Source organism: Tinamus guttatus, unplaced genomic scaffold (assembly GCF_059628265.1).
Source record: "Tinamus guttatus ecotype Peru unplaced genomic scaffold, ASM5962826v1 Tinamus_guttatus_pri_ptg000048l, whole genome shotgun sequence".
NCBI lineage: Eukaryota > Metazoa > Chordata > Aves > Tinamiformes > Tinamidae > Tinamus > Tinamus guttatus.
Window position 1 is genome coordinate 11,338,752 of NW_028288582.1, and position 22,862 is coordinate 11,361,613.

A 22,862-nucleotide genomic window follows, 5' to 3' on the forward strand; every position below is an offset into this window, starting at 1 on the left:
ACCAAAATCTTTTTTTAATAAACCTGTTATTACAGTTCAGAGTCTTTGCCAAGTGTTTACAGTGTTGCCCTGAGTAACAAGTCTGAGCCAAGGGACTTAATTAAATGCAACCTGCTTTTTCAGTTATAGAATTGTCCTTAAACATCAAAAGGCAAGTGAACTTTAATAATAAAATCGTAAATCACTTTCTGTTTAAGAGAAGTTCTTTACTCCTCACTATATATAATCAGCTACTCCTTAGTAGGTATATAGTATTTTCACAGGCAATTTCCCACATGCATTTACAGATTTTATGACAAGTAACATAATGTTTGGAGTGCTGGCTTTATGTGAGGATCTCACTGTTCATACTTTCTTCTAGTGCTAATTCATAGACTACATATTTGCAGGGAAGGAAGCAGAAGCTTAAAGAAGAATGCTCATCAAGCCCCCCCCCTTTTTGTATCATTTTTTTTTAATATCCTCATAGAGTCCTAGCCCGTCAGTATGGAGCACTTGGTTCTGGATACAGTGATGTTTTCCCCCCTGCAGTGGAGGCTCAGTGCTGGGGAGGGCAGGCCGGGCTGCGGGACGCGGGAAGCGCGAGGAGCCCAGCGAGGGCTGCCTGCTCCGCACGGTGCCGCTCCGCCGGCCTGCCCTCCCGCGCTGCAGGACGATGCAGACAGCAGATGTTTTCCTACGTAGAATGGGTTAATCCCCTTTCTCCTCCTCCCAAATGGGAGTTTTAATACCCATGGGCTCAGACTGTTCATCATCCACAGTGCCTGAAACCTAGCCTGACCCTGAGACCGAATTCAGCTCCGAATACTTGGCCATCCTAGCAATGCTGGGGGCCCAGAGGCTACCCTGAGCCATCCAGACAGCGGAGCCGGGGATCTCTCACAGTGGGGCAGGGAGCAGGTCAAAGGCAGTAATATATTACATATATACAGCGCAGCCCCAGGGTGTATGTGTAGAGGGCAGTGAAGCAGAGCTGCAGTGTCCCATGCAGGGCTAGCGGCTGGTGGTCACTGTGTCACCACCTCCGACCTTCGCTCCCGCCGCTCCACCCCAGCGCACACCGTGCGCTGCAGAAGGTGGTGGGTTGTTCCCGATTTATGGAAAACTGTGCCTTATGTATTATATAAGCTGGTCCCTGTGAGACAACAGTGCAATGACTTGCTGATGTGAAGCCCTTCTCCCTCTTTTCCCACACCCCTCAGCTCAGTTCTCAGCTCCACCTCTGAACATGTCACTGATGCCTTCAGCCCCCTCCTCCTGGAAAAACAAAACAAAAAGCAAAACAAATAGGTCATCCTGGAGCCAAAGGAAGTCAGAGGAGCATTGTGATATGTGCAAACAGGACACGGTCTGATGCACTTTCCTTTTCACAGGACATTTCTTCTGTTCTTTGCGTTCATGCTCATAAACTTTTTGGCATGGCCTTTGTCTGTCTGCATCTGTGTAAACCTCTGAACCCTGATACATAAATAGTAATAAAGAGTAATAAAGCTGAAGAGAGACCCAGACTCTTGCAGAATGGACTGCAGGATCATCAAGTGGTACTTGTCATAGCAGTGACAAATAGTTCATCTAATAGATGCTTCCCAGCTGACTTGGACTTTTTACCATCTCCATCTGATTTTGACTTGTGATAGAAAAATCACCAACAAGCTGTGGGAAGGGTGCTGCATTCCAGGGCAGGGTGAAACAACCGGCTGTGAGGAAAAAGCGTGTGCTCGCGATCACATAAACACTTCCAGCTTGAAAGAGCCACAATCTCTAGATCCCAGTTTGTTTATATTTAACTTTGTAGATCTCAGCTTGTGTGTTTTGCTGGGCTCAGTCATGATACTACACTAGTCCGACTGGATTGTGTCAAAATTTCTGTTTACATTATATAAGCTTCGTGGCTTGAAAAGAAAACGGACACGAAAGCACAAACAGTGATACGCTGTAATGAAACGCCTTGCGCATGCAGGAAACGCTCCTGCTGTTCCACAAGTTTTCAGAGCACGGATCTTAGCAATGCTGAAGAGCATGGATAATCACTGTCCATGCTGATGAAAACACAGCATAAACGAAGACATTCAGCGCAAAAATGGGCCATGGGGGAAATCTGTGGGCTGAGCGGGCTGCTCTGGGTGTCCCTGTTGGAGCAGGCGGTTGGACTAGGTGGTCTCTAAAGGCCCTTTCCAACCTCAACCGCTCCGTGATTCTGCGAAGGGACACGAGGGCGAACTAAAGGCACGAGAGCGAACTAAAGGCACGTGTAAAGCGCACGTTAGCGCTTTTAACGCAGTCGGCGCGTGCTGGACCTCCACGAGGCGCATCCCGCCGCGCTTCACCCTCCCTCCTCCCGCTCCCGGGCCCGCGGCCTCCCGCGGCCTCCCGCGGCCCCCCGCGCCCGCTGCCCCGCGCGCACGGGCGGAGCGGGGCTCCCGCGGCGGGAGGCGGCAGCTCCGCGGCGCGGCCTGGCCCGGCCCCGGCGGCTCCGCCGGCCCCGCTCCGCCCCGGCGCGCGCGGGGGGGCCGGGGCGGGGCGCGCCACGCCGCGGAGAGGGGCCGCCCCCGGGCCGCGCGCCGCCGTCGGTGCCGGGGCTGGTGCCGGTGCCCGGTGCTGGTGCCGGTGCGGGCGGCTGCCCCGCTGCGCGCCGCCCCCGCGGCCCCATGGCCGGGCACGAGTGGGACTGGTTCCAGCGCGAGGAGCTCATCGGGCAGATCAGCGACATCCGCGTGCAGAACCTGCAGGGTAGGCAGCGCCCGAGCCCGCGACCCCCGGCGGGAGCGGGCGGCGCCGCCGGGGCCGGGGGTCGGGGCCGTGTTTGGCGCGGCGGGCGCGGGAGCCCCCGGCAGCGCGGGGAGGCTCCGCCGCCCCCCGGAGCCGCGGCCGGGACCGAGGGGTGCGTGTGCGTGTGTCCTGGCCCGGCGGCCACGTCCGGCGCGTTTGGGTCCCCGGTTGCGATGGGAAGGCGGTGCGAGGCCTCCCCGGACCGGCCGCGCTTGGGGCTGCAGACTCTTTTGGAGCCCAGTAAACTCTGTGCGCTCTGCCCCGTCACTCCCACGCAAAGGCGTGGAGACACCCTCAGAAGCCAGGACAGGGCTCTAGGTCCCCATCGGGGCAGTTGGAGAGGCAGCTGAGGGCGATCCCGGCACTTGATGTACGTCCTCGTACACTGCTGAGGCATAAACATGGGCAGAGCTTTCGGATAAATCCTCCACGAGGTACTTTCCTGCTCTGCCACAGGCTGTGTTGGCATGAAGGACGCAAATGTCCAGGTCTGAATGGGGCTCAGCATCAGTGCTATAGTTGCTCCAAAATTACGTTTACCCCCTGCAACTACCTGTGTGTGATTGGCGAGGGCAGCGAGAACTAATGGAAGAGGGAAAAGCAGCCTTGGTTCATAGGCATGGAAAAAACTATTTGTGTAATGTAGCATACCAATCTTCTTAATCAACAATTTGCATAATACTGCCATGTATCTCCACATCCATAAAAATAATAGTCTTGAATTACAGATCATCATCTCTTCCTGTTTATGCATAATGATATTAAAGCCCTGATTACTGGAAGAGACAGTGCAGTCGCTGGAAATTAGTTTTGGCTTGGTTTGTTTATAGAACATGTATAATTTATCTGAAAAGAGACCAAAATTAGCCATTCTTCTATCTCTGATGTCTTGATAATGCAGTTAATGCACATGGGCTCATTCCACAACATTTTGACCTGCATCTTCATAACTTCCAGAACTCAGAGTCTGATGGGAGTCAGGGCTGGTGAGTTTGGGCTGGACTCCCCTCTTGTTTTGTCAGTCCCTCACTACAGATAAGAATACATTTCTCTGGCTCCTGCCCCCATCTCTTTTGGTTCTGTGCGTTAGCATGGATGGCCCAATCTCCTGTTGCTCTGCATTGTACTGGTTAGAAAGGATTCATCTTAAATTCATGGGCATTTGTTTTGAGAAGGAAAAGATATGTATTCTTCCGAAGAATAATCTCTTTTTCACTTTCCCTTTCAATCATTTGTGTAAGAAGGAGTTAAACTCTTTTCCCTCTCTGCAACTTAAGATGCATTTATACAGATGTATGCAGCCTTGTCCAGAATTCCTATAGCCCTGAAGGAGAATGTCATCCTACGGGGCAAATTCCTCCAAATAATATTATGCTCAGGAGGAACCTTCCTCTGCCTTCTTAAAATGCAAGAGGAATTTTTTAAGAGGTTTGTTAGTTGTCCCCTTGTTTGTGCTACTAAGAAGTTTTAAGAAGTTGTATGCCTTGTGTGGGCTATTTTGGGGGGAAAAGGCATTTGTTTTAAGGTGGTGCTCCAAAGTAAGTGATAATAGCTATTGCTTACAGCATATATGATTTTTAACACATAGATCTCACATTATCTTCTAGAAGTGAAAAACGTTTTGCAGATGGTGAGTCTGATATTCAGGCGAGTGTGATTTTGTGCTGCGAGGGCTCAGTGGCGAAGCGTGGTGCTTCTCTTCAGTATGGATGCTTATAAAATGCCAGCATATGCTTTTATGTGCATATGTGGCAAAGAAATGAAAGTTACTTCTGTTTCATAATTCAAAATTAATTTTCTCCGAACAATGTGGTCTGAGTCACCTCTCGTATCGTTGTGTATCAGCGGCAGCTGCGATGTGCTGGAAAGCCATGATGCCAAGATGAAAAAATAGCCGAGGATGAGGCCGGGTTTCCAGCAGCCCGAGTGCTGCTCCGGCAGGACCCGGCTCGGCTGGGCCCTGCGGAGGACCCCGTGGTGGGGACGGCTGCGGCTCTGCTGCTGCGGCTCCTGCGCACGCTTGCGATACCCCGTGGGTAGGGGGATGCTGTGAGCTTCATGTTTTGTCTTATTCCAGAATGCTTCCTTGCAAGGGAAGATTTTGCATCTGAGAAGATGCAGGCTTGAATTACCAGTCCGGGTCACTGGGATTCCTTGTGTGAGCAGGACACACAGCCGAGAGGTGTCTCAGATGCACAGGAGTGTGTTCTCAGGAGAGGTGGTAGGCAGCACAGATGTGGGCAGCACATGAAAACACAGGCACGTCTGCTTGTAGGGATGGAGAGGGCCCGTCTCGCCCTGCCGGCGCTCTGAGCTGCCCAAACACGAGCTACTGCTGGCCTGGAAGCCAGAGCAGTCAGGCCGTGTCCAGGCCATCCTGCCTGGGAGCTGAGGGAGGAGTGTGAGGTCAATAAGCCCCACGGGACGCTGGTGATGCCCGTGAGAAACAGCACCACCAGAGTCCCAGCAGGCTACCTACTATGAAGGGTTCTGCCAGCATCATATAGCCACCTGCTGGAGTAGTTTTCCATACTCTCCTTGCCTTTTTTTTTTAAAGCCAAAAGTGTTCATTTACCATGGTAAGTTCCTCATCATGTCCTAACTCAGCTATGGAGTACTGATCACCTAAAACACTATCTCCATTTGGCATCTGTGGTCTCAGTCTGTTACATGTTCCTTCTCTAGTTCAGTAGTTTGAAAAAGCACCACTTGAGGATCCAGGATGCCACTTACTGGAAAGCATCTGCTTTCATGTGCTTTTGGCAGCGGTATCACCCCACTGAATTGAGTATTTTTCTAGATGCATATTCAGAGTGCAGATATGGGTTAGTAACCATATATTCTATTATAGAACTGATTGCTGAAGTTATGGCATGCACATTTTTTTCCCCAGCTTTTTCACAGGAAACTGAGAGCTATTTGCTAAACTGTATGGACATAAGGGAAGAAATAAAGGTGGTTTGAAAAACTGAGCTGTGGCTGGGTGTTTAGACACAGGCACGTGATGATTCGCTTTTATTCACCTTTTCATTAAGAGCCAAGATTTTCCATTTTATTTTTCCAGTGAAGGAAGTGGTAGTTCAAAGCAGGTAAGTGATGCTAAAAGCCATAAGAACTGCTTTCTTCTTAGACAGAAGTAATTTCAGGGCAGAAGAAGAAAAAGCGGCAACATGATGGAGAAGAGGAGAGGGAGATGCCAAGAGGGAATAGGCAGCAGGTGTGTTGACACACAAACTCACGGTGGTTCTGTTTGCTTTCTAAATGCATTTGATAAGCTGGTTTTCTGGTGCACTTTGTTGTTTTCCCATAGTCTCCATAATGAATTTCGCTACACTTTTAGAAAGAAAAATGGAAAGACTGCACAGAATGTAGGAGTGCATCATCAAGCACTGGAATGCTCAATAATTAATTTCCTGCCAGCAGGGTTTTTTTTTTTCTCTCTCTTTTTTCTCTTTCATTATAACACCAGCAGGAACATTTTGTTACAACAGAAGAATATTTTAAAATCTTTCCTACTGGAAGCTTGATTTAGGATCATCAAAAATATACTCTCTGGTGTGGTGAATTTCACTCACTGGAAAGAGGCAACATCCCCAACAGGAATTACTTTTTTTTAGATGATATTTTTGTCCCGAATTCAGTACTTTGCAGTAGTCTGAATGTATATTTAGTAGCTTATCTTTCCTTCCATTTCCTGGAATGAAGTATGCGGAGAGGAATACTTCTATAGTCTGAAGTTTTGTTCATCTCTGGAAAATTAGTGCAATCACTGCCATTTAAAAGTAGTTCTGGTTTTAATTTTCATTTCTTATAAGAATATGGACTGGGATGGTAAGTGTAATTTGTTGATCGGAAGGCTAGAAGAGGAGTCAGAAGTCCTATATTCTTTATCTCATTTTTCTATGCTTTTATCCCAAATTCCATAGGCAGATTTTCAGGGATTTCAGTAGATTTAAATAGTTTCCTGAGATGCAGGCTTTTTTGCAGACATTTGCATGGCCTGCAAACATATTTGGAGTGCTACACATGCACATAATGTAGTGGTGTCAGAAATAATGAAAGAAAAAGTGATCACAAGCTGAAAGAAGCTGGTCAGTTCCAGCCCTGTTGGCTCCCCATCGGTACCATAATGTGTCACTTGGGATGAATCAGTCATAAACACTCAGTGCCCTTTCGTTTGATTACCTTCCCATTCGGATTCTTAAGATCAGGACTTTTATAAACTCTGGACACTAACAACTGTAATAACTATTTCAACCTCAACTTCTTAGGACTTTGAAATTGCCAGTCTCAAAGCCTGTATTTTAAGAGATAATATAGGTGCTTAATTTCTAATAGATTCGGTGGAAGTTAAGTATCTAAATATCTTACTTTTAGGGACTTATGCTTCTCTGACTGGACATCTACAGGCAGATGTTCACAGTCAGCAGTTCTTGAAAACATTTTCCTCTCTTTATATTTGCTTGTCTGTTTATGTACGAAGCATAATACTGATGACTTGCACTTAAGTGTAGAGTTATCTTTTTAATTACAAGATGCAGCAGTGTTCAGCATTTTTTGGTATACTTTGACATGCCTGTCAAACACATGGAAATTTTATAAATGGCAGGAAACTCATTATGCATCCATTCATTCTGACAAAAGTAAGTGCTATACCTGTTCATTATTTTAACTCTTCTGTAGCTTGTTCCTGTATTTATTCTGCCCATAGACATGTTAATTTCAGTGGAGCTCCTTGTAGATTAAGATGACATTTGGAAAGATTAAATTGCCTGGAGAACCCTGGATGAAGTTCTGCAGAACCACAAAGCAATATTATTCCATATAAAAATAAAGTTAAATAGGCTTAGGAGTTATAAGTGTGAAACCCCAAAATAAAGATTCAGATCCAGGGATAAGAAACCAGCAAATATAATGCTGGAAATGTAATTCTTCTGGTGCGGCTGGTCTCTGTAATGGCAATTTTATGACTTAGGGAATTTGTCAGCAATGACAACACGGAAGCTTTACCTGTCCAAAATGTAGGAAACGCTGGCAGTGAAATAAAGAAGCAGTGGGAGGCAAGAGAAAGTACTGATTGCGTGTTGCAGCATGTAATTTTAGCAAGGTCAGTGCCTAATTTCTCTAACAAATTAGAAGTCTGGACTCTCTGTGCCACTGTATGAATGAAATTACACCAAATTCAAATCATGCCCAATAGCTCCATAGTCAAATGAACTCTAACACGGGTTACCATTGCAGTTCTTCATAGGAGAGGCTGTTCTGGTTCAGCCTGTGATTCTCCAAGCAGGGAGCGAACTCGAGGCATGGCATTAATCTGCTGCCATCACTCACCAAGGTCCCATTTTGTTTCTTTTCCTGGCGAGATGCCGTTAGCGCTGAGCAGCCTTGGCCTAACTCATGAGAGCTGGTGAGGTCTCAGGCTTTATCACTTGCCAGACATTAAATGCACAGCATTATTTAAAAAATGACAGTCTTTAAAATGCGGTATTAGAACTATTACCAATTCAAAAGTATAATGTACTGCTAATAGTTTTAACTGTTTATTTATTATATTTTCACTCAGCTTGGACAGAAATACAATCCATTTGTTTTCTCTGAAAAATGAAGGTTATTTCACTTACATCCTTAATATTTGTAGAGTTTAGTTTGAAAATAGTACAAAGGAATGACTTTGCTCCTGTCTTTATTTGCTTCCTGTTGGGATAGAAGAAGCCACCTTGGGTCTTCTGCCTTGTCAGGGTCCATGTAGACACTGATTTGGTTGTGTCCTGTGCTGTTTTGCTCTTGCGGGATAATTATTAAGGAGAGATGTCTAAAGGGGAAAGAGGCAAATACTATCTGTCATGTAGACGTCAAAAAGAATCTCAAAAATTATGTATTCAGGAGAAATTACCAGATAATTAGTTGCATCTGTCATTGCTCAGGTGGTAAATGGCATCACAGAACATTCTGAGAAATAAGTCTTTTTCTACATTTCTCTGTACCTGCTATTCTATTTTTATTTCTCCCCACTTAAGCACAGGGGTGGTGGATTACTGTAATGATCACTGGAATTGCAGGATAGATTTTCCTTCACTGTAATGGGTGACTATTTCCATGCAAACAGATGAGCTACATTTTAGCTGTACTTTGAGGTTCTCTAGCCAGAATCACAACTTTAAATCCGCTTTTTCCAAGGAGACTCATAGCAACGGCCTGATGCCAATGCCTGGGGACATGCAACCTGCGGGCAGAGAGGATTTCTGGTTCTACCACCAGAAAACCCTCTGAATCCGAAAAGATGTTATCCGTAACACTTGAAAGATAAGTGTGATCTCTGTACCTACTACCTAATTTGATGGCATGATTAATGTAGTGCATAGAGGAATGCTGTTAATTATTTTTGACTAATGCTGGCATATGTAAAAAACATATTTTATACTGCAGTGACTTGAAAATTACTCTTGATATCTATCAATATAGTTCAGATGCAGAGAATCTATGAACGAGTTACGTTGTTTTTATATGTCTTTCCTTAGCATCTTTTACGGTCTGTAGTCAGAAATAAGATCCTTCTAGATGAATATCTCTGATTTGCTTCATTATGGCAATTTTTGTGTTTTTTGATTTTAGTAGTATAATTCTAGTTGTTTATAAAAAAAAATCACAAAATATGTGCCACAAGATTAATTTCAAGTAGAAATATTTATGTTCCAGTCCTTGTATCTTTAAAGGATGGATCCCTTTGGATCTTAATCCTTTCTAATTAACATGGGGAAGGAGAGCATTTTGTGTAGCGAGCTGGGGATGTGAGTCTCCTGTACTGCTCAGTGTCCACTAAAGGAAGCAGTTGGTTGGATTTACGTGTGATCCAGAGCCTGCTGCTGCAGTACAAATCCTCACTCACCCCAGTACTGCTTGGGGCAGGCAAGTCCACCCGGAGGCCTCCTGAAATCTGTCTGTGATGCTCTGCCTGTCCCCAGCAGCTTGCCCAGCTAGATCCAGTTGCAACATCACAGGCTTAAAATACACATCACAGCGTTGAAATGCACAGAGATTTTAAATACAGGACTTTGTCTGTACTTAGGACCAGACTTTGGCTGGTGGTGGTAAATCGGATGCCGCCAGAGTGGGGGCTCCTGTTTCAGCTGTGCTCACGTGGAGCTGGGATTTGGGCCTGGCACCTTGGATCCTGCCTTGGAAGCACGGGTTCATTCCTAAGGGGCTGATGTTTACTGTGGAGCAGCTGCTGCAGTCTCTGGTTAACAAGCAGCCCTTAAAAGAAGGTATTTTGTACATTGCACCCACGAGAACGTATTTACAAGGGAGACTGAGCATCAAATGAACAGCCTCCATGCATTTATTTCTTCCCCACCCAGCTTTACCATTGCTGTTAATGGTCACATGGCAGGTTACCCATCTCGTAACTCTCAAGTGTTTATGTTGAGCCACATTTTTATTCTTCCAGCCTATTTTTCCATCCTTGTCTTCAAAAAGCCAAATAACACTATATCTTGATGAGCAGACACCTGTATTACTCCTACTCACGAGAGCCTTTATCGCAGCCTCAACTTCTATCCCTTTCAAGAGACTTAAGCTGCAGCTTTGGGTTGTGCTGCAACTATGAGTTACGTGGACCGCCAGCCTTGTTGTTGCACACTGCTGGTTAGATGCAAGTACATTGCTCTTTCATTTTAGTCTTTGCAAATAAACCCCTAATGCATATCAGTTTTTTTTTTGGTTTAGGATATATATCCAGAATAATATTTATTTTCCTAAAATATAGCATTATCTTTTGACTTATCATAAGACAAGAAATGAGGAAACTTGACTGATTCTTTCCCATGCTCTAGTTTTATTTGTTGTGGTGCTTTGGTCATTGAAAGTATCATATGAAAGTAATGATGCTTTCACACTCATAGAGGGCCTGTACAGATTATGTAAAACATTTTTATAATGATCTGGAGATTGAAGCAGAGCTCTTAGGTGCCCTTGCTTGAGTGTTCAGGGAGTAAGCATTGTGGAATATAGCCTTTATTTAGCAGAATATCCTCTGTTAACTGGGCATAGCTTTTGGAAAGCATGTGGTAAGATGGATTTCGCCTCATCGATTCTACCTTCTCAACAAAGTACTTAGTAGACCTAATTCTGTCACAAATCCTGTGCAATTTCAGCAGGTATTTTTCAGTGTAGTTGGCAAAGCTTTTCGTCCCTGTCCTTGTTCTTAAAATCCCACAGCTGGGCAGGGGCCTTCCTGTCCTTGGCAATTAATGCCATTGAGCTACGTTTAGTTCCTGTTGCTCTCTGATTATTTTTTTTTCTTTAAAGATCTCTATGGAGTCAGGACAAGAGTGATTTAAAGTCACAGGGACCCTTACGCATGTTCTTCCGTTTCTCCCTGTTTATAAAGAGAAAGTTTTAAAAAGATTTCATGTTAGTTAAAAGGAACTTCTCAGCCTTCTTAGGGAAGTTAACACAATTATTGACCTTGGCTGAAAGAAGACTGCGTGTGATTTTTTGCTGGTTAAGCTACATTTCTTCTTTTGAAGGTAGACGATCTCTTTGATGTATTTACTGTTGAGCTTTCACAACTTTAAAACATAGTATGTTTATCAGAAGGATCAAAAAGCATAAGAGACCTAATTGTCTTCAAAAACTGTGCATATCAAAAGGAAGCACTATGTTTTGGGTGCCAATACAACTAAACAACACAATAAAATCCTTCATCGATAGTGCTGCAATTGACAGTATCACTCATCATGAGTTTGTTTTAATTTAAGAGCCTTGAGGTTGCACCAGTTCGACTACACTTAACCCAGGAAGGAACTGTGGAGACGGTAGCCTGTGTCTGCAGAGACAGCACATGCGTCCTGCCTCATCCCGGTGAGAACCAGCAACTCAGGTGCTGGGAGATACAACCTTGAGGTTGGGAAGCCGATATCTGTGTTCCTCTCAAGACTCTTTTGAAACCAGTGAACACAGCCAGTTATATTTAGGTTTTGCTTTAGCTTATCAGATCTCTGAAGCCCTTGACTCTCGCATTTATTTAATTAATTAATTTACTTGTTTGTTTTATTGGCGGTGTGTGTCTTTGGCTCTGTTTCTGTCTCCCACAGCTGGCTCCAAAGCATTTTTTTCAGGCATACTCAGTCCTTCACTTCCATGCCAATACTGAGGATGGAAGTCAGTGGCAGAGGTGGTCTGGACAACTACAGCAAGCCCGGATAAGATCACTACTTCGTGTTACTCAAGCCAGTAGATGGCTTTGACCTTCAGGCCCGTAATTGTAAGCCCAGTGTTCGCTTGACCTCCCATATTCTCATCTCTAATGAACCAAAACTTGGAGCAGTGTATGACTGCAGAGCCATTGCAGTTTGGACTTTACAAGCCAGAGCTTTCGCTCCTTTCGTTTATCACACTAATGATCAGATTTGGAGCCTAAATCCAGGCCTCCTCTCAGGAACCATGTGGAAAACACAGCACAATGTGCTAACCTGGTTTCCACGTGACAGAAGGTTTCATGTGGGCTGCCTCCTTCATTTTGGCTTGAGATGCTTCTCCATGTGTGTGTTCTTGCACATGTTGCATTCCTTCAGAGTTAACAGGACGACTAGTGAGGTGGAAGGAGCATTTAGTAATTGTGGTTTTTGCAGAGAGGGTCCACGCTTGTGTTCTGGTACTGAGACAGTAATATCGCTACCTTCAGGCCTATTTTCCCACTGCTTTGAGTTTCTCTTGACTAAAATTCAAATGTATTCTTAATGCATTCTAACAGAGAATAATTTCTATTTCTGTAGTGGTTGAATGTCTCTGGGTTTCAATGTGTTTATCTAGAGGACATTCCTGCTTTTGAATTGGGTAACAAAAGCACATGAAAGTCAGAGGAGACATTTTGAAGTTATTTGGATAGCCTAATGACATAGTTTTTGTGGAAGAAAATGGAACATGGAAAGTTTTGGTGGAGCAGAATCTTGATCTTCTCATTCCAAAGTGACCATTCTAACTACTTGACCTATTTCTTCTCTTCATATCTTCTATTTCTCCCTTTAACTATCTAACAGTGATATCTATCTAACAATTTACATGAATTGTAAGCTGTCTGGTCTGTCTTAAACTTTTAGATCTTCGTAATTCCTATCAAGTTCCCAACCTGCCTTTCAATCCAGCCTGTGGAGTTCCCTTGTTTGAAGTTTTTCCCTTGTTTGAAGAAGTGAGAAGTTTTTGTCTCAATTTGTTCATGCTTAGTGGTGTTCACCCTAGTGTACCCCAGGTGGTGGGTCAAGGCTAACTGGCAGCAAACAGCTTTTGTTTAGGCTTTTTTTAAAAAATTATTTTGTCTGTGTGCGTGTGAGTGAAAGAAGACCAAGCAGTTTTGTTTCCTTGAGTTTATTCCAGGAGTTCAGTTTGCTTTGGTTTGAGTACATATTGCTGGAAGGGGGTAGTATACAGCCAGAGAGGAAGGAAACTTGCTACTAGAAGCCAGATAATTATACTTCATGGTGAACATCTCCAGGAACTGTAGCCTCTTACATAATAAAACCTTTCCATTTGCATGCATGAATGAATTGGATGAAATTTTATCCCAGGCTGAACTTGCTGTCAAATCATACTCTTAAGTTCAGTTCTCAGAATAATCCAAGTGCTATTTTAACAGAGTGATACTGTATATAACTGGCGCAAAACATCTGTCTGAAAACCTCTGAAAGAGCTCGGGGAGGTAGGGAGGAAAATCAAGGGAGAGCTTACTTAGGGCATGGATGAGACATAGTAATCCTGCCCAGGTGCTGAGAGATCATCGAAAGACGTCTGTCTGCCCTGGGTGACTATACCGATATGAGGTGATGTAAAGTGAGAGAAGGAAGTCCAGGAGTTAACAAAAACAAAATTATTAGAAATAGGACAGTACTCAGATTCTTAAGCCATAGAGAATTGAGGCAAATTAATTAATTGCCTCACCTTGAAAGGTGGTTTGTAGCAGAACCCTTGCAATACTCGAGACTGTAAGTTGCCTTCACTGTTGAAGCTGGAGTCTTGAGGAACCACAGCTTGATAAATATATGATTCTGACCTGCTTCTGGAAGACTTATATTTCACTTATTTTTCTTTTCTTAGTTTCTCAAGCTCTTTGGTATCAGTCTATGGATCCCTACCTAAGCTTGCTTTCAAGGCATGAGTAGAGGAAAGCACAGCCATTTAGCCTCTTGTTTCTTCCGAGCTGAATTATTGATAGGAAAGCGAATAAATGGCAGGTGGTTTGCCAAGCCCTTTCCACCCACTTTTTTAATCTTTCATGCCACTGAAGCACCAGAAGTGCTCAGACCTGCCCTTGGGTCCTTCATGGGCAGAGCTGGTCCTGTGCTGCCTCCCCACTGCAGAGTGACTCGGGCCCTGCATGTGCGTAGGAGCTGATCCGTCGCTTAAGTCTTCTTTGGGAACCCCAAAGAACAATAATATCCTGTTGACTGGGATTTTACTATTTATATCCATCAGCTGAGCAGCCGCCTCTGCCAGCTCACCAGTGTGTGAATCTCTCTTTGGACCACGTAGGCTGTAGCATGGTTGATGATATTATTATTATTTTTTTTAATTTCAAGGGGAATTTGTTTGGGGGACTTAGAAAGGCAAAAGCATTGATGAAAAAAGGCTTAAGCTTTTCTTGAGTTATAACTGTTAGCTTTTTAGATGTCATGAAGAGACTAGCAGGAAGCTAACCCCAAAATAAGGGGAATAAATACGAAGCGATATAAACCTGCAGCAGTGAAAGGAAGAAAACAACTAGATCCTTACAGGTATGTGTGTGGAGAAGTGCTGACATATACCTGTCAGATTAAATTCAGAATCCCACCACCCACACACTTCCACAGCTGTTTATTCCTTTTTTTTTCTTATTTTTTTCTTATTTTTTTCTTATTTTTTTCTTTTTTTCTGCAGCAGATTTTCAATCTACTTGAGCAGAAAATGTGTTATCTTCTTCTAGAAAAGCCCTTTCCTGGCTTTGAAATGTGGGGGATATTATGTCAAATTTAGACAGGCATTTTCTAAGCTGCTTTTTTAAAACTGAGCCTTCTAAGAGAACCTGTACAATTCACTTAAAAGAGATAAAATACAGTAAAATCTGTGGGAGTCTGCTGGGTTGAAGTGAAAAGAAAGCAATTATTTCCCTGGGAGCTTTTTATGAGGATTTTCAGGTTCCCTTCAAAAGCAAAAGTGTTTGTAAAATGAGGGTTGGTTAACTGGCATAAAGTCCTGTTGCTCTGGCTCCCTATGGGTAGCCCTGCTCAGGGTTAGACCCGATCTGGAGCAGACGCAGCCACCGCTCCCGGGAGGCACCTGAGCTGCTTCTAACCGTGTGGACGTGGTTCACGTGGTCTCGCCCCGCTTCTGTCTCAGTGCCATCCTGCATGTACATCCACGGACATGCCTTCCAGAGACCTTTTATTTTTCTGAAGGCCTTTCTTGTATATCAGCCAGAGGAATGTAATGTAGCTCTTTTATTTTTTTTCCCCCCAGTTCCTTCTTTTCTGCACTTTAACATATGACCATTTGGTAGAGCTACCCTTCCTCTGCTGTTGCACTGGAGAACTGGGTGTTCTTGGAGAAACCCATATGTTTTCTGAAGAATTAAACCTTTCTTTCTTTTTTTTTTTTTAATTAATTCAAACAATACCTTTGTGAACATAGGAAGTTTGGAGCACTTTTGGTACCACCTGGACGTCAAAGCTGGCTCATCTCTCTTGGTTCCTTCTACTTTTTCATATTACTGACCCCGAGAGTAGATGGAACACCTTTAAGAAAATGCACGTGTAAATTTGCAGTAAAAATGTAACCATTCTAATCATCTTTCCTCTCTTACCAGCTTCTTCAGTGTAATAAGATTTAGGATGGTACAATTAAGGGCCGATTCTGGTTTCTTATGCTTCCAATAGTTCTACCTCTGTAACCCCCCTAAGACAAGCTCCTTTATGAAAGATCATGGTCTTCATTTTGTTAATAAGTTTTTAAGTTAACTTTGACAAACATTAAATATTACAATAGGGAGAAGAAAAAAGGTTAAATAGAGATTCTGAAGCAGAGTATCAGTGCAGGGACTGGGCTTTTCCGAGGAGGGAAGGTGGCAGCAAGGAGAGGGCTGCGTCAGTGGTGCGGGAAAGAGGAGCAGGAAGATGGCAAATCCTTCTGCTTTAAACACGTGTCCAGTTAAGACACTGGGAACTACTCTAAGTGGATTCTGTAACAAACTGAAAACAGGAATAGAAAAAGCACTTGAAGATCCTTGAGTGCAGAAGATCCCCCCTTCTGGGGGCTCTAACAAAGCAGAAGCAGCTAGCGGCACTCGGGAGGCATTACTGGAAAATTGCCTGGAATAGTGTATTCTGAAACTAGAGAATCGGGATGGGAGAGGCGTGAAGAAGGAGGTAGATGAAAGCCTATGCTTTTGCCTGCTGAGATGAGAAAATCCAAGGGCGTTAGCTGGGGACTGGGAAAAGGAGGTGGTTATGGCATAGGTAACTAAAAAAGAGTTTGATGCTTTGTTCATGACTTATATCCTCTAAATTATGCAGATGAGCAAACTTCAGTAACTGTGTAAGTTGTTAGCTTGCCTTCATCCTCCCTCTTGTCGTATTAATATCCTTGCCTTCAGCTGGGATCTGTTCTTGCACCCACTGAATGTCTTGCCGTTGAGCTCCGTGGTGCTGCGTGAGGCTGCAGCGGTTGCGGAGCCGCTCGGCTGTGGCGGTGTCGCCGGTGCAGAGCGCGTGCTGCAGCACCCGCCGCACCGTGATGGTCCTCAGAGGGCCGTAACAGGACTGCACTCCGTTTATACAAATCCTTCTGGCTGCAGCCCCAGGACCTCAATATTCAGAGGCGTATACCAGAACCGCTTCTGGTGGTAAACAAACAGTTGCCATGTTTTGCATTCGTGGTGCTTGTGTTACAGATGCTGTGACCAGGCCAGTCCCATGCACGTGTGCGTGACTGGCTCACGGTCAGGAATGCCAGCAGCACCTCTATGCAGCAGTGGTGATGTGGAAGCCCCTAGGTTGATACTAATACTTCTTTATGCGTGTATTTGCCTACGTGTAGGAGGCATTATTACAGCTTCTGGCCTATTTCTCAGAAAAACAATTAGCAAGTCCGAAAGGTCTTGCTAATCTCACAAGCCATGAATTAAACATTTAATTCTGTATCCTGCATTCCATTTCTCTTGCACACTCTTTCTGAAGATCTTTTAATGTCTTTTTTGTTTTTTCCCTTCACTGAGAAACTTGACAGCCCAGCGCCCAGAGCAGGAGAATAGGAATGCTTTATCATCATCTCTTCACAACATAAAATTTCCCATTTTGAATTCATGTTGGAAAAAGTTTGCCACCTAACAATAACATCTTAAGGCTGTTCAGTACCTCCCCTGATGAGGGTCCTGAGGGCCAGCCTGAATCTTCTGGGCCTTCAGCAACAACAGCTGCTGCCTGCCCAGTGCTATTAAAACACAGACTGAGTGTTGGTTTTCTGTACCATGGAGCAACAAGCTTGGCCAAAATTACCATCACCGCCACTTTGATATCGTGCGGCTAAGGAATATATTAGAATGCATCTACATGACTACCCTCCAAACTTGATCCAAATTAACTTTCTTGAAAGCAAACGCCTCTGGATGTTGGTGACACTAATCCTGCACCAGCCAGAGAGGCTGGATGATGGGGTGAGGGGCACAGAGGCGCAACTGCAAGGGGCTGCCTGTGGACTGATGCACCAAGCATGTGTTTTATGCCAGGATTAATGTATTTGAAGCTGGGCTCAGTCACAGACACAGCAGCTGGAAGCTGTGCCAGGAGATGCCGGCAGAGAAGCGGTTTAGCTGGAAAAGCTGAACACAGAGCCCTGTCTTGCTGGAAGTGAGGCTAATTTGTGTGTAATTCTTGGTTCTGCTTTTGTCGTTGCCTTGAGGCAGTGAGGAGGAGTTAGGTGGTTGCCCTAAACAGAAATAGGCTAGGAAAGAAATGCATGAGTACTTCCTTGCACTTCTGTCTCAGCAAGAAACTAGCTGTGGATGCCTGAGTCCTTCTTAATAACAAGGATGCTTAAAAAGGGCCACATCTCTGTGTGCGATGGGTATGTTTACTGTGCAGCTGACAAGGCAGAGTCGTGTATCTTAATGTGCTTGTTTCCTGGTAGCAATTTATTAGTCCTCTCTGGGTGATCCAGGGAGCCTTCTGCTTCCCTAGACTCTTCGGGGTATCTCTACCCAGCCTTATAGCCACACTTTACCTGTTTGGTAACAGTAATTCCTCCAACCTCTCGGAAAATGCTTTCTAATTTAATGCCGTGACAGTGAATGTGGAATGAAAAATGTCTTTCAGCGCTTTGCAGAATTGTTGCTGCAGCCTCCTAGGGGTCCCAGAGGACTCCTGTGAGGGAGCCTGCTTGTCCCTCAGCCTGGTTTTCTGCAACACAGACCCACCTACACGAAAGATGTTAATTGTGAGCAGTGTCAGCTGGGAGGTAATTTGGTCCCAAGGGCCATCATTTTGCTGCTAGGGATTCTCCACGGATGCCAGGTTTGAAGCGTGTGGGGGTGGAGGAGCTTGCAGAACCAATGCCCACGAGGGCCAAATTGTACAAGCTTTATCTTCGGTGCTGAAGTTGCTGTGCTTTTTTGTGCTGAAAATCTTGTTTTGTTGCAAACATCAGTTACACTCTGAGGCTGCTGTATGGCTTCCAGTAAATGCAAAACTTAAATGGTAGATGATAAATATTTGAGCCGTGAAGTTGTTGCCATGATATTAGCAAGGCAAGATTTGTAGGGAGGGGTAATGTCTTTTATTAGACTGATTGATAAGTGGCTTTGTTGTTTTTCCAACTACTGTTTGCTGGCATAATAAAAGCTATTACCTCACCTCTGACTTTTGTTTGTGGCATGCTTATTTAAATAACAGAAATCAATGAAGCCAGCTCAGTGCAAGTGATCACGTTTCCAGAGACTTTAAACTATGAAACAAACAAATTCAAGGTTAATTTGTATAAATCCAGATTACTGGCCTTGTATGTGCTGATTTTGTTCTTTAATTTGCGGACATTTACTATAAAAATTATCTATGTTCTTTCATTCATACATGGCAATCTCTTGAAAATACATCATTGTTCCAACAGCATGACTTCACATAAATAAGGTTATGGCAGTGGCTGACTGGGAATGACCCATAAGCAAAAAGCACAGATAGGGTTAAGCCTGACTAATAAAACCAATGCAGTTTCAAACTGTCAAATTTTGTCCTTGCGAGGTAGCAAAGGGATGGATTAAATTAAAATTGTAGGCAGGAGAACACTGAGTGCTACCATAAACAGGGTTTTCTGGGGTGTGATCGTCCCTGAACAAAGTTACACAGCAGTGGTTTATGATACAACAGCAACATATAAAATGTGACTGTACATTTTGCAGTCTTGTTGGTTATTCGAGCATGTATAATATATTGAAACAGAAATTTCATTGCTCAAGATGTAAATAATATAAATCATACAAACATTTTCCGTAGCTCATTTGACTGCATAGGGTGAGGCCTATTTGAAGTTCTTCCTACCTTAGCTTATTTATGCATGGAAACTGCTTGAGCTGTATTCCGAGGAAGTGGGACGAGTGAACGCTGAGACGTGCTTCCCTGAAGTGAAGGTTTCACAAGCCCTGGCCAGGCTGTTGACTCTGTTGTAGTATCTATTGCATGTTCCCAGGAGCGACTGCAGCAGTGAACTCATCTTTTCTGCTCTTGTGAGCTCTGGTAGAGCAGTAGAAGTGGAAATATGCTTTCGTATTATAAAGCACAATTCCACTTACTAAGGAAATACCCATACTTGGGAGAACTTCAGTGTAAACGTGAGGAAGGTAGCTTGGACTGCTAGCTGGGAAAGTATTTCTGCAAATATTTCTTGAAGACGGTATAGACTACTTTGCAGTCACAGTAACTGCTTGCAGTACGCGCTGTAAGATCTCTTATGTTGATGCAGTACTCATTAAAGCAGTTTGTTTCCCACAGCTACAACTTTTAATGACAAAGATCTCAAGTGGTGGCACTTTTCAGTGACCTGAGGCTCTCTTTACCATTTTGGCTTAATGGGTGGCATTTATCCTAATCTGTGTCTGCGGATTGTGTGTCTTTGGCTAATCATACCTTGGTGATTTTTCAGTATCTTCAGTTACTGAACTGTTTATATATATGTATATATATGTATATGTAGGTACTGTTGGTAATCTGTCCGTATTATTGGTCACAAGTCCTTCAGAAATTGGTCAGTGTGGCCCATGAGTTGAAAATTACTGTTTTCAGTGAAGAACAGAGTGGCTGCCCTCGCGAGGTTGCTGTTGCTCTTTGGTTGACAGCCGAGTTGCACTGGATGCTTGATCTGCTAGCGCGAGGTCACCTGGATCCTGTCCCATGTGTACTGAAGTCTGGCTTTAAAATAGTGCCCTCCATTTTTTGTTGTTAAGTTATCTTTCTCACTGAGAGATGTGATTTTCCCCATTCCCAGTGTTATTCCCTAAATATGCTCTTCTGTTTTGGTAAGCAGGAATGTGAAATACTAATATTTCAGGCTGTGAAGACCAGGGGACCATCATTTGCTGCGGGAGAATTCGGCTCAGTTTCTGACTCCCCCGTGACTCCCCAGACACAGGGAATTTGGGGGCAGTCACATTAACACTGAGAACGACAGTGTAAGCCCCGCTGCTGCTGGGACGGACGCAGTGGCGGGGGGAGGCAGAGGCCATCGCGATTTCCTTGTCACAGAGTCAGCAAACACTAATCCCTTTCTGTCAAAGGCGAGTTCCTCGCCGTGCAGGAGCACTTGGTCATGTCAGCGTGTGTTTATGGACCGCGCACGTCGGGAAAGCGAATCAAATGGAGCACAATGTGCTCAGCTGAGCCCTCCTTGCCGTATATCAATGCAGCCTTATTTAGGCAGCTCGGCTGTTTGTTTTTGTTTCATTCTGCTTGCATAAACGCCTTCCCTTTTGCTCCCGTGGTGTTTATAGGGGATGGTGGCCCTTCTATTAATCACAGGAGGCTCTTGCTCACCCCATCTGCCCCAGGAGCTGCCCAGCTCAGTCTCGGGTGAAGTTTGTAACCCCTACCAGGTGACCAAACAAGGGCCCCTTCTTTTCAGCCGCTGTGATTTCTGAGTTCAGCGGTTTCTGCTTACCCATATTTGAGTTGCTTGTTTTCTTTCCTCGGGCAGATTCATCACCAAGTGCCTGTCAGCCTGAAACCTGTACTTATTCAGCCAGGTTAAAGTTGAATTCCTCTCTTTAGGAAACAGGACAAGTGAGTGAATGAATTCATGGATATTGTAAGGTTGTTCATCCCTGAAATGTCATATGAATGCGTTGGCAAAGTGCTCTAATTTATTTAGCAAAAAGATCCATTTACGTTTCCTGTGAGACAAGCAGGATTTTGGTGTGGAGAACAAGGAACAATTCCACTAAATCTGAGTTTCCTTCAATTTATAAAAAGGTAACAGTTACTTTGCTCCCTTGTCTCCCTCTTATCCATCCCACCAGTGTGAAGTCATAGATTTTCATTAAATAACTTCTAGAATGACAGAGGTCTGATGTTTTCCGCTTGTCCTTGTAGAAACTCACTGCTTTTCATAGCAAAGCACACAGGTGTGGAGCAGAGGACAACTTCAGTCCTTCCTCTTGGGATCTGAAAAACATCTCCTTCTTACATTTCAGAGCTAGATTTTCTTAAAATGTGACTTTGTTCTAAACAACCACTGAAGTGGTATTGCCAAAAAACATCCATGATGGTGAAAAGCCCACACAACACCTGTTCACTTAAATTCTACTCTTTTCAAGAGCAGCTTCTTGAAAAGAGGTCTCTGTATAGGTTTTACACAATGTGCTACATAATACTTATGTAAAGTGTGTTGAATGTCTCTGGAGATAGACTGCTTCAGGGTAGTAGCTACATACCTGAGTACGTGTGTGTGTGTGCGCCCGGATACGTAGTCTGGATCAAACTCTTTTTGAAAGCTCTGCTAATAATTAACCCTCAGCTTGTAGTAATTATGCAGCATAATGATAACTATATCGTTGGCTCCTAACCAGCTGTCCTCAAGGATGTTAGGAGTATACTATACGCAGTGGCTGTGTACCGGTGTCTATTAATGTGAACAGATGTTCAGTCCTCTAAATTAGGGACAATTTCCAGTATCTTTCTTCTTAATTCTGTTATTTTGTAGACAGATCTTAATTCATCTCTATTTTCATCTGTTATGTCAGTTTGAGAGAGATTTCTTCTTACACAGACTCCATTACAGCTCTTCCACACACTTGTGTCCTAATGCAAGTAGTGGTGCTTTTTCATGTTAAACTGCATGAGAGAAAGTCCAGATCTGTCTGACCTAGATCACTGGCTTCTCCTTCCAGGTACGTGAAGCAAGGGTAAGCAAAGCAGTAGTTGGATTTCAGTATTTATCTCCGGTTCCTTTAGGTCCGTAATGCGCAAACGGGCAGTGTGCATGTTCCTTGCTGCTGCTCGTGGATGCTTTGGCAGCTTGCATAGGCAACATTACCGACAGGCACAGGAATTAATGCAATTTTGCTTTAAATATCATCTGCTTTAAATATCAGTGGCTCATTTGTGTTGAATGTTTATTTCCTGTACCCTAACTGCATTCGCACAACTGACTGCCATTGGAACCGAAATTCTGGCACACACAGATTGGGCTGCGGGGCTGTGTAATTGAGCTGCCCGATTAGTGTCTAGCTCTGGCGGCTAAAACTCAGCTAGGAGAAACTTTTTTTGTAAACCAAGGGAAGAAACTAAGGCAAATTGGTAAAGGGGGAAGGGAGGGCAGAAAAGTCTCCTTGCTCCCTGCCTGCAGTTTGACCCAGCGCGGTGACCCAGGGTCTCGCTCTGCAGATGGTCTGTCCTGCGGCCCCCAAGCTGCTAATTTACAGCCTGTCCTTAAGTGCATGTGTGGAGGAAGAGGAAAACTGAGCTGAGTTAATCTCAAGTTTCTAGGCAACCAGGTAATTCTCTGCAGCCGATCCCTACAGGGAAATTCCTCTTCTCCTGCACCTCTGCTTGCTTGCTGCTTAGGACACCTTCCTGGCTGCT

At 44.3% G+C, this 22,862-nt stretch overlaps 1 protein-coding gene across 1 annotated transcript in view; it reads left to right on the plus strand.

Moving 5' to 3' along the window:
- The first annotated feature begins 2,633 nt into the window (after positions 1-2,633).
- Positions 2,634-22,862, plus strand: part of CLMN (calmin) — a 68,225-nt gene continuing 47,996 nt past the window's right edge. The window contains exon 1 of the mRNA XM_088539702.1: positions 2,634-2,730. Coding sequence (XP_088395828.1) covers positions 2,649-2,730 — 82 coding nt within the window. The 5' untranslated portion in view covers positions 2,634-2,648. The remainder of the gene's footprint in view (positions 2,731-22,862) is intronic.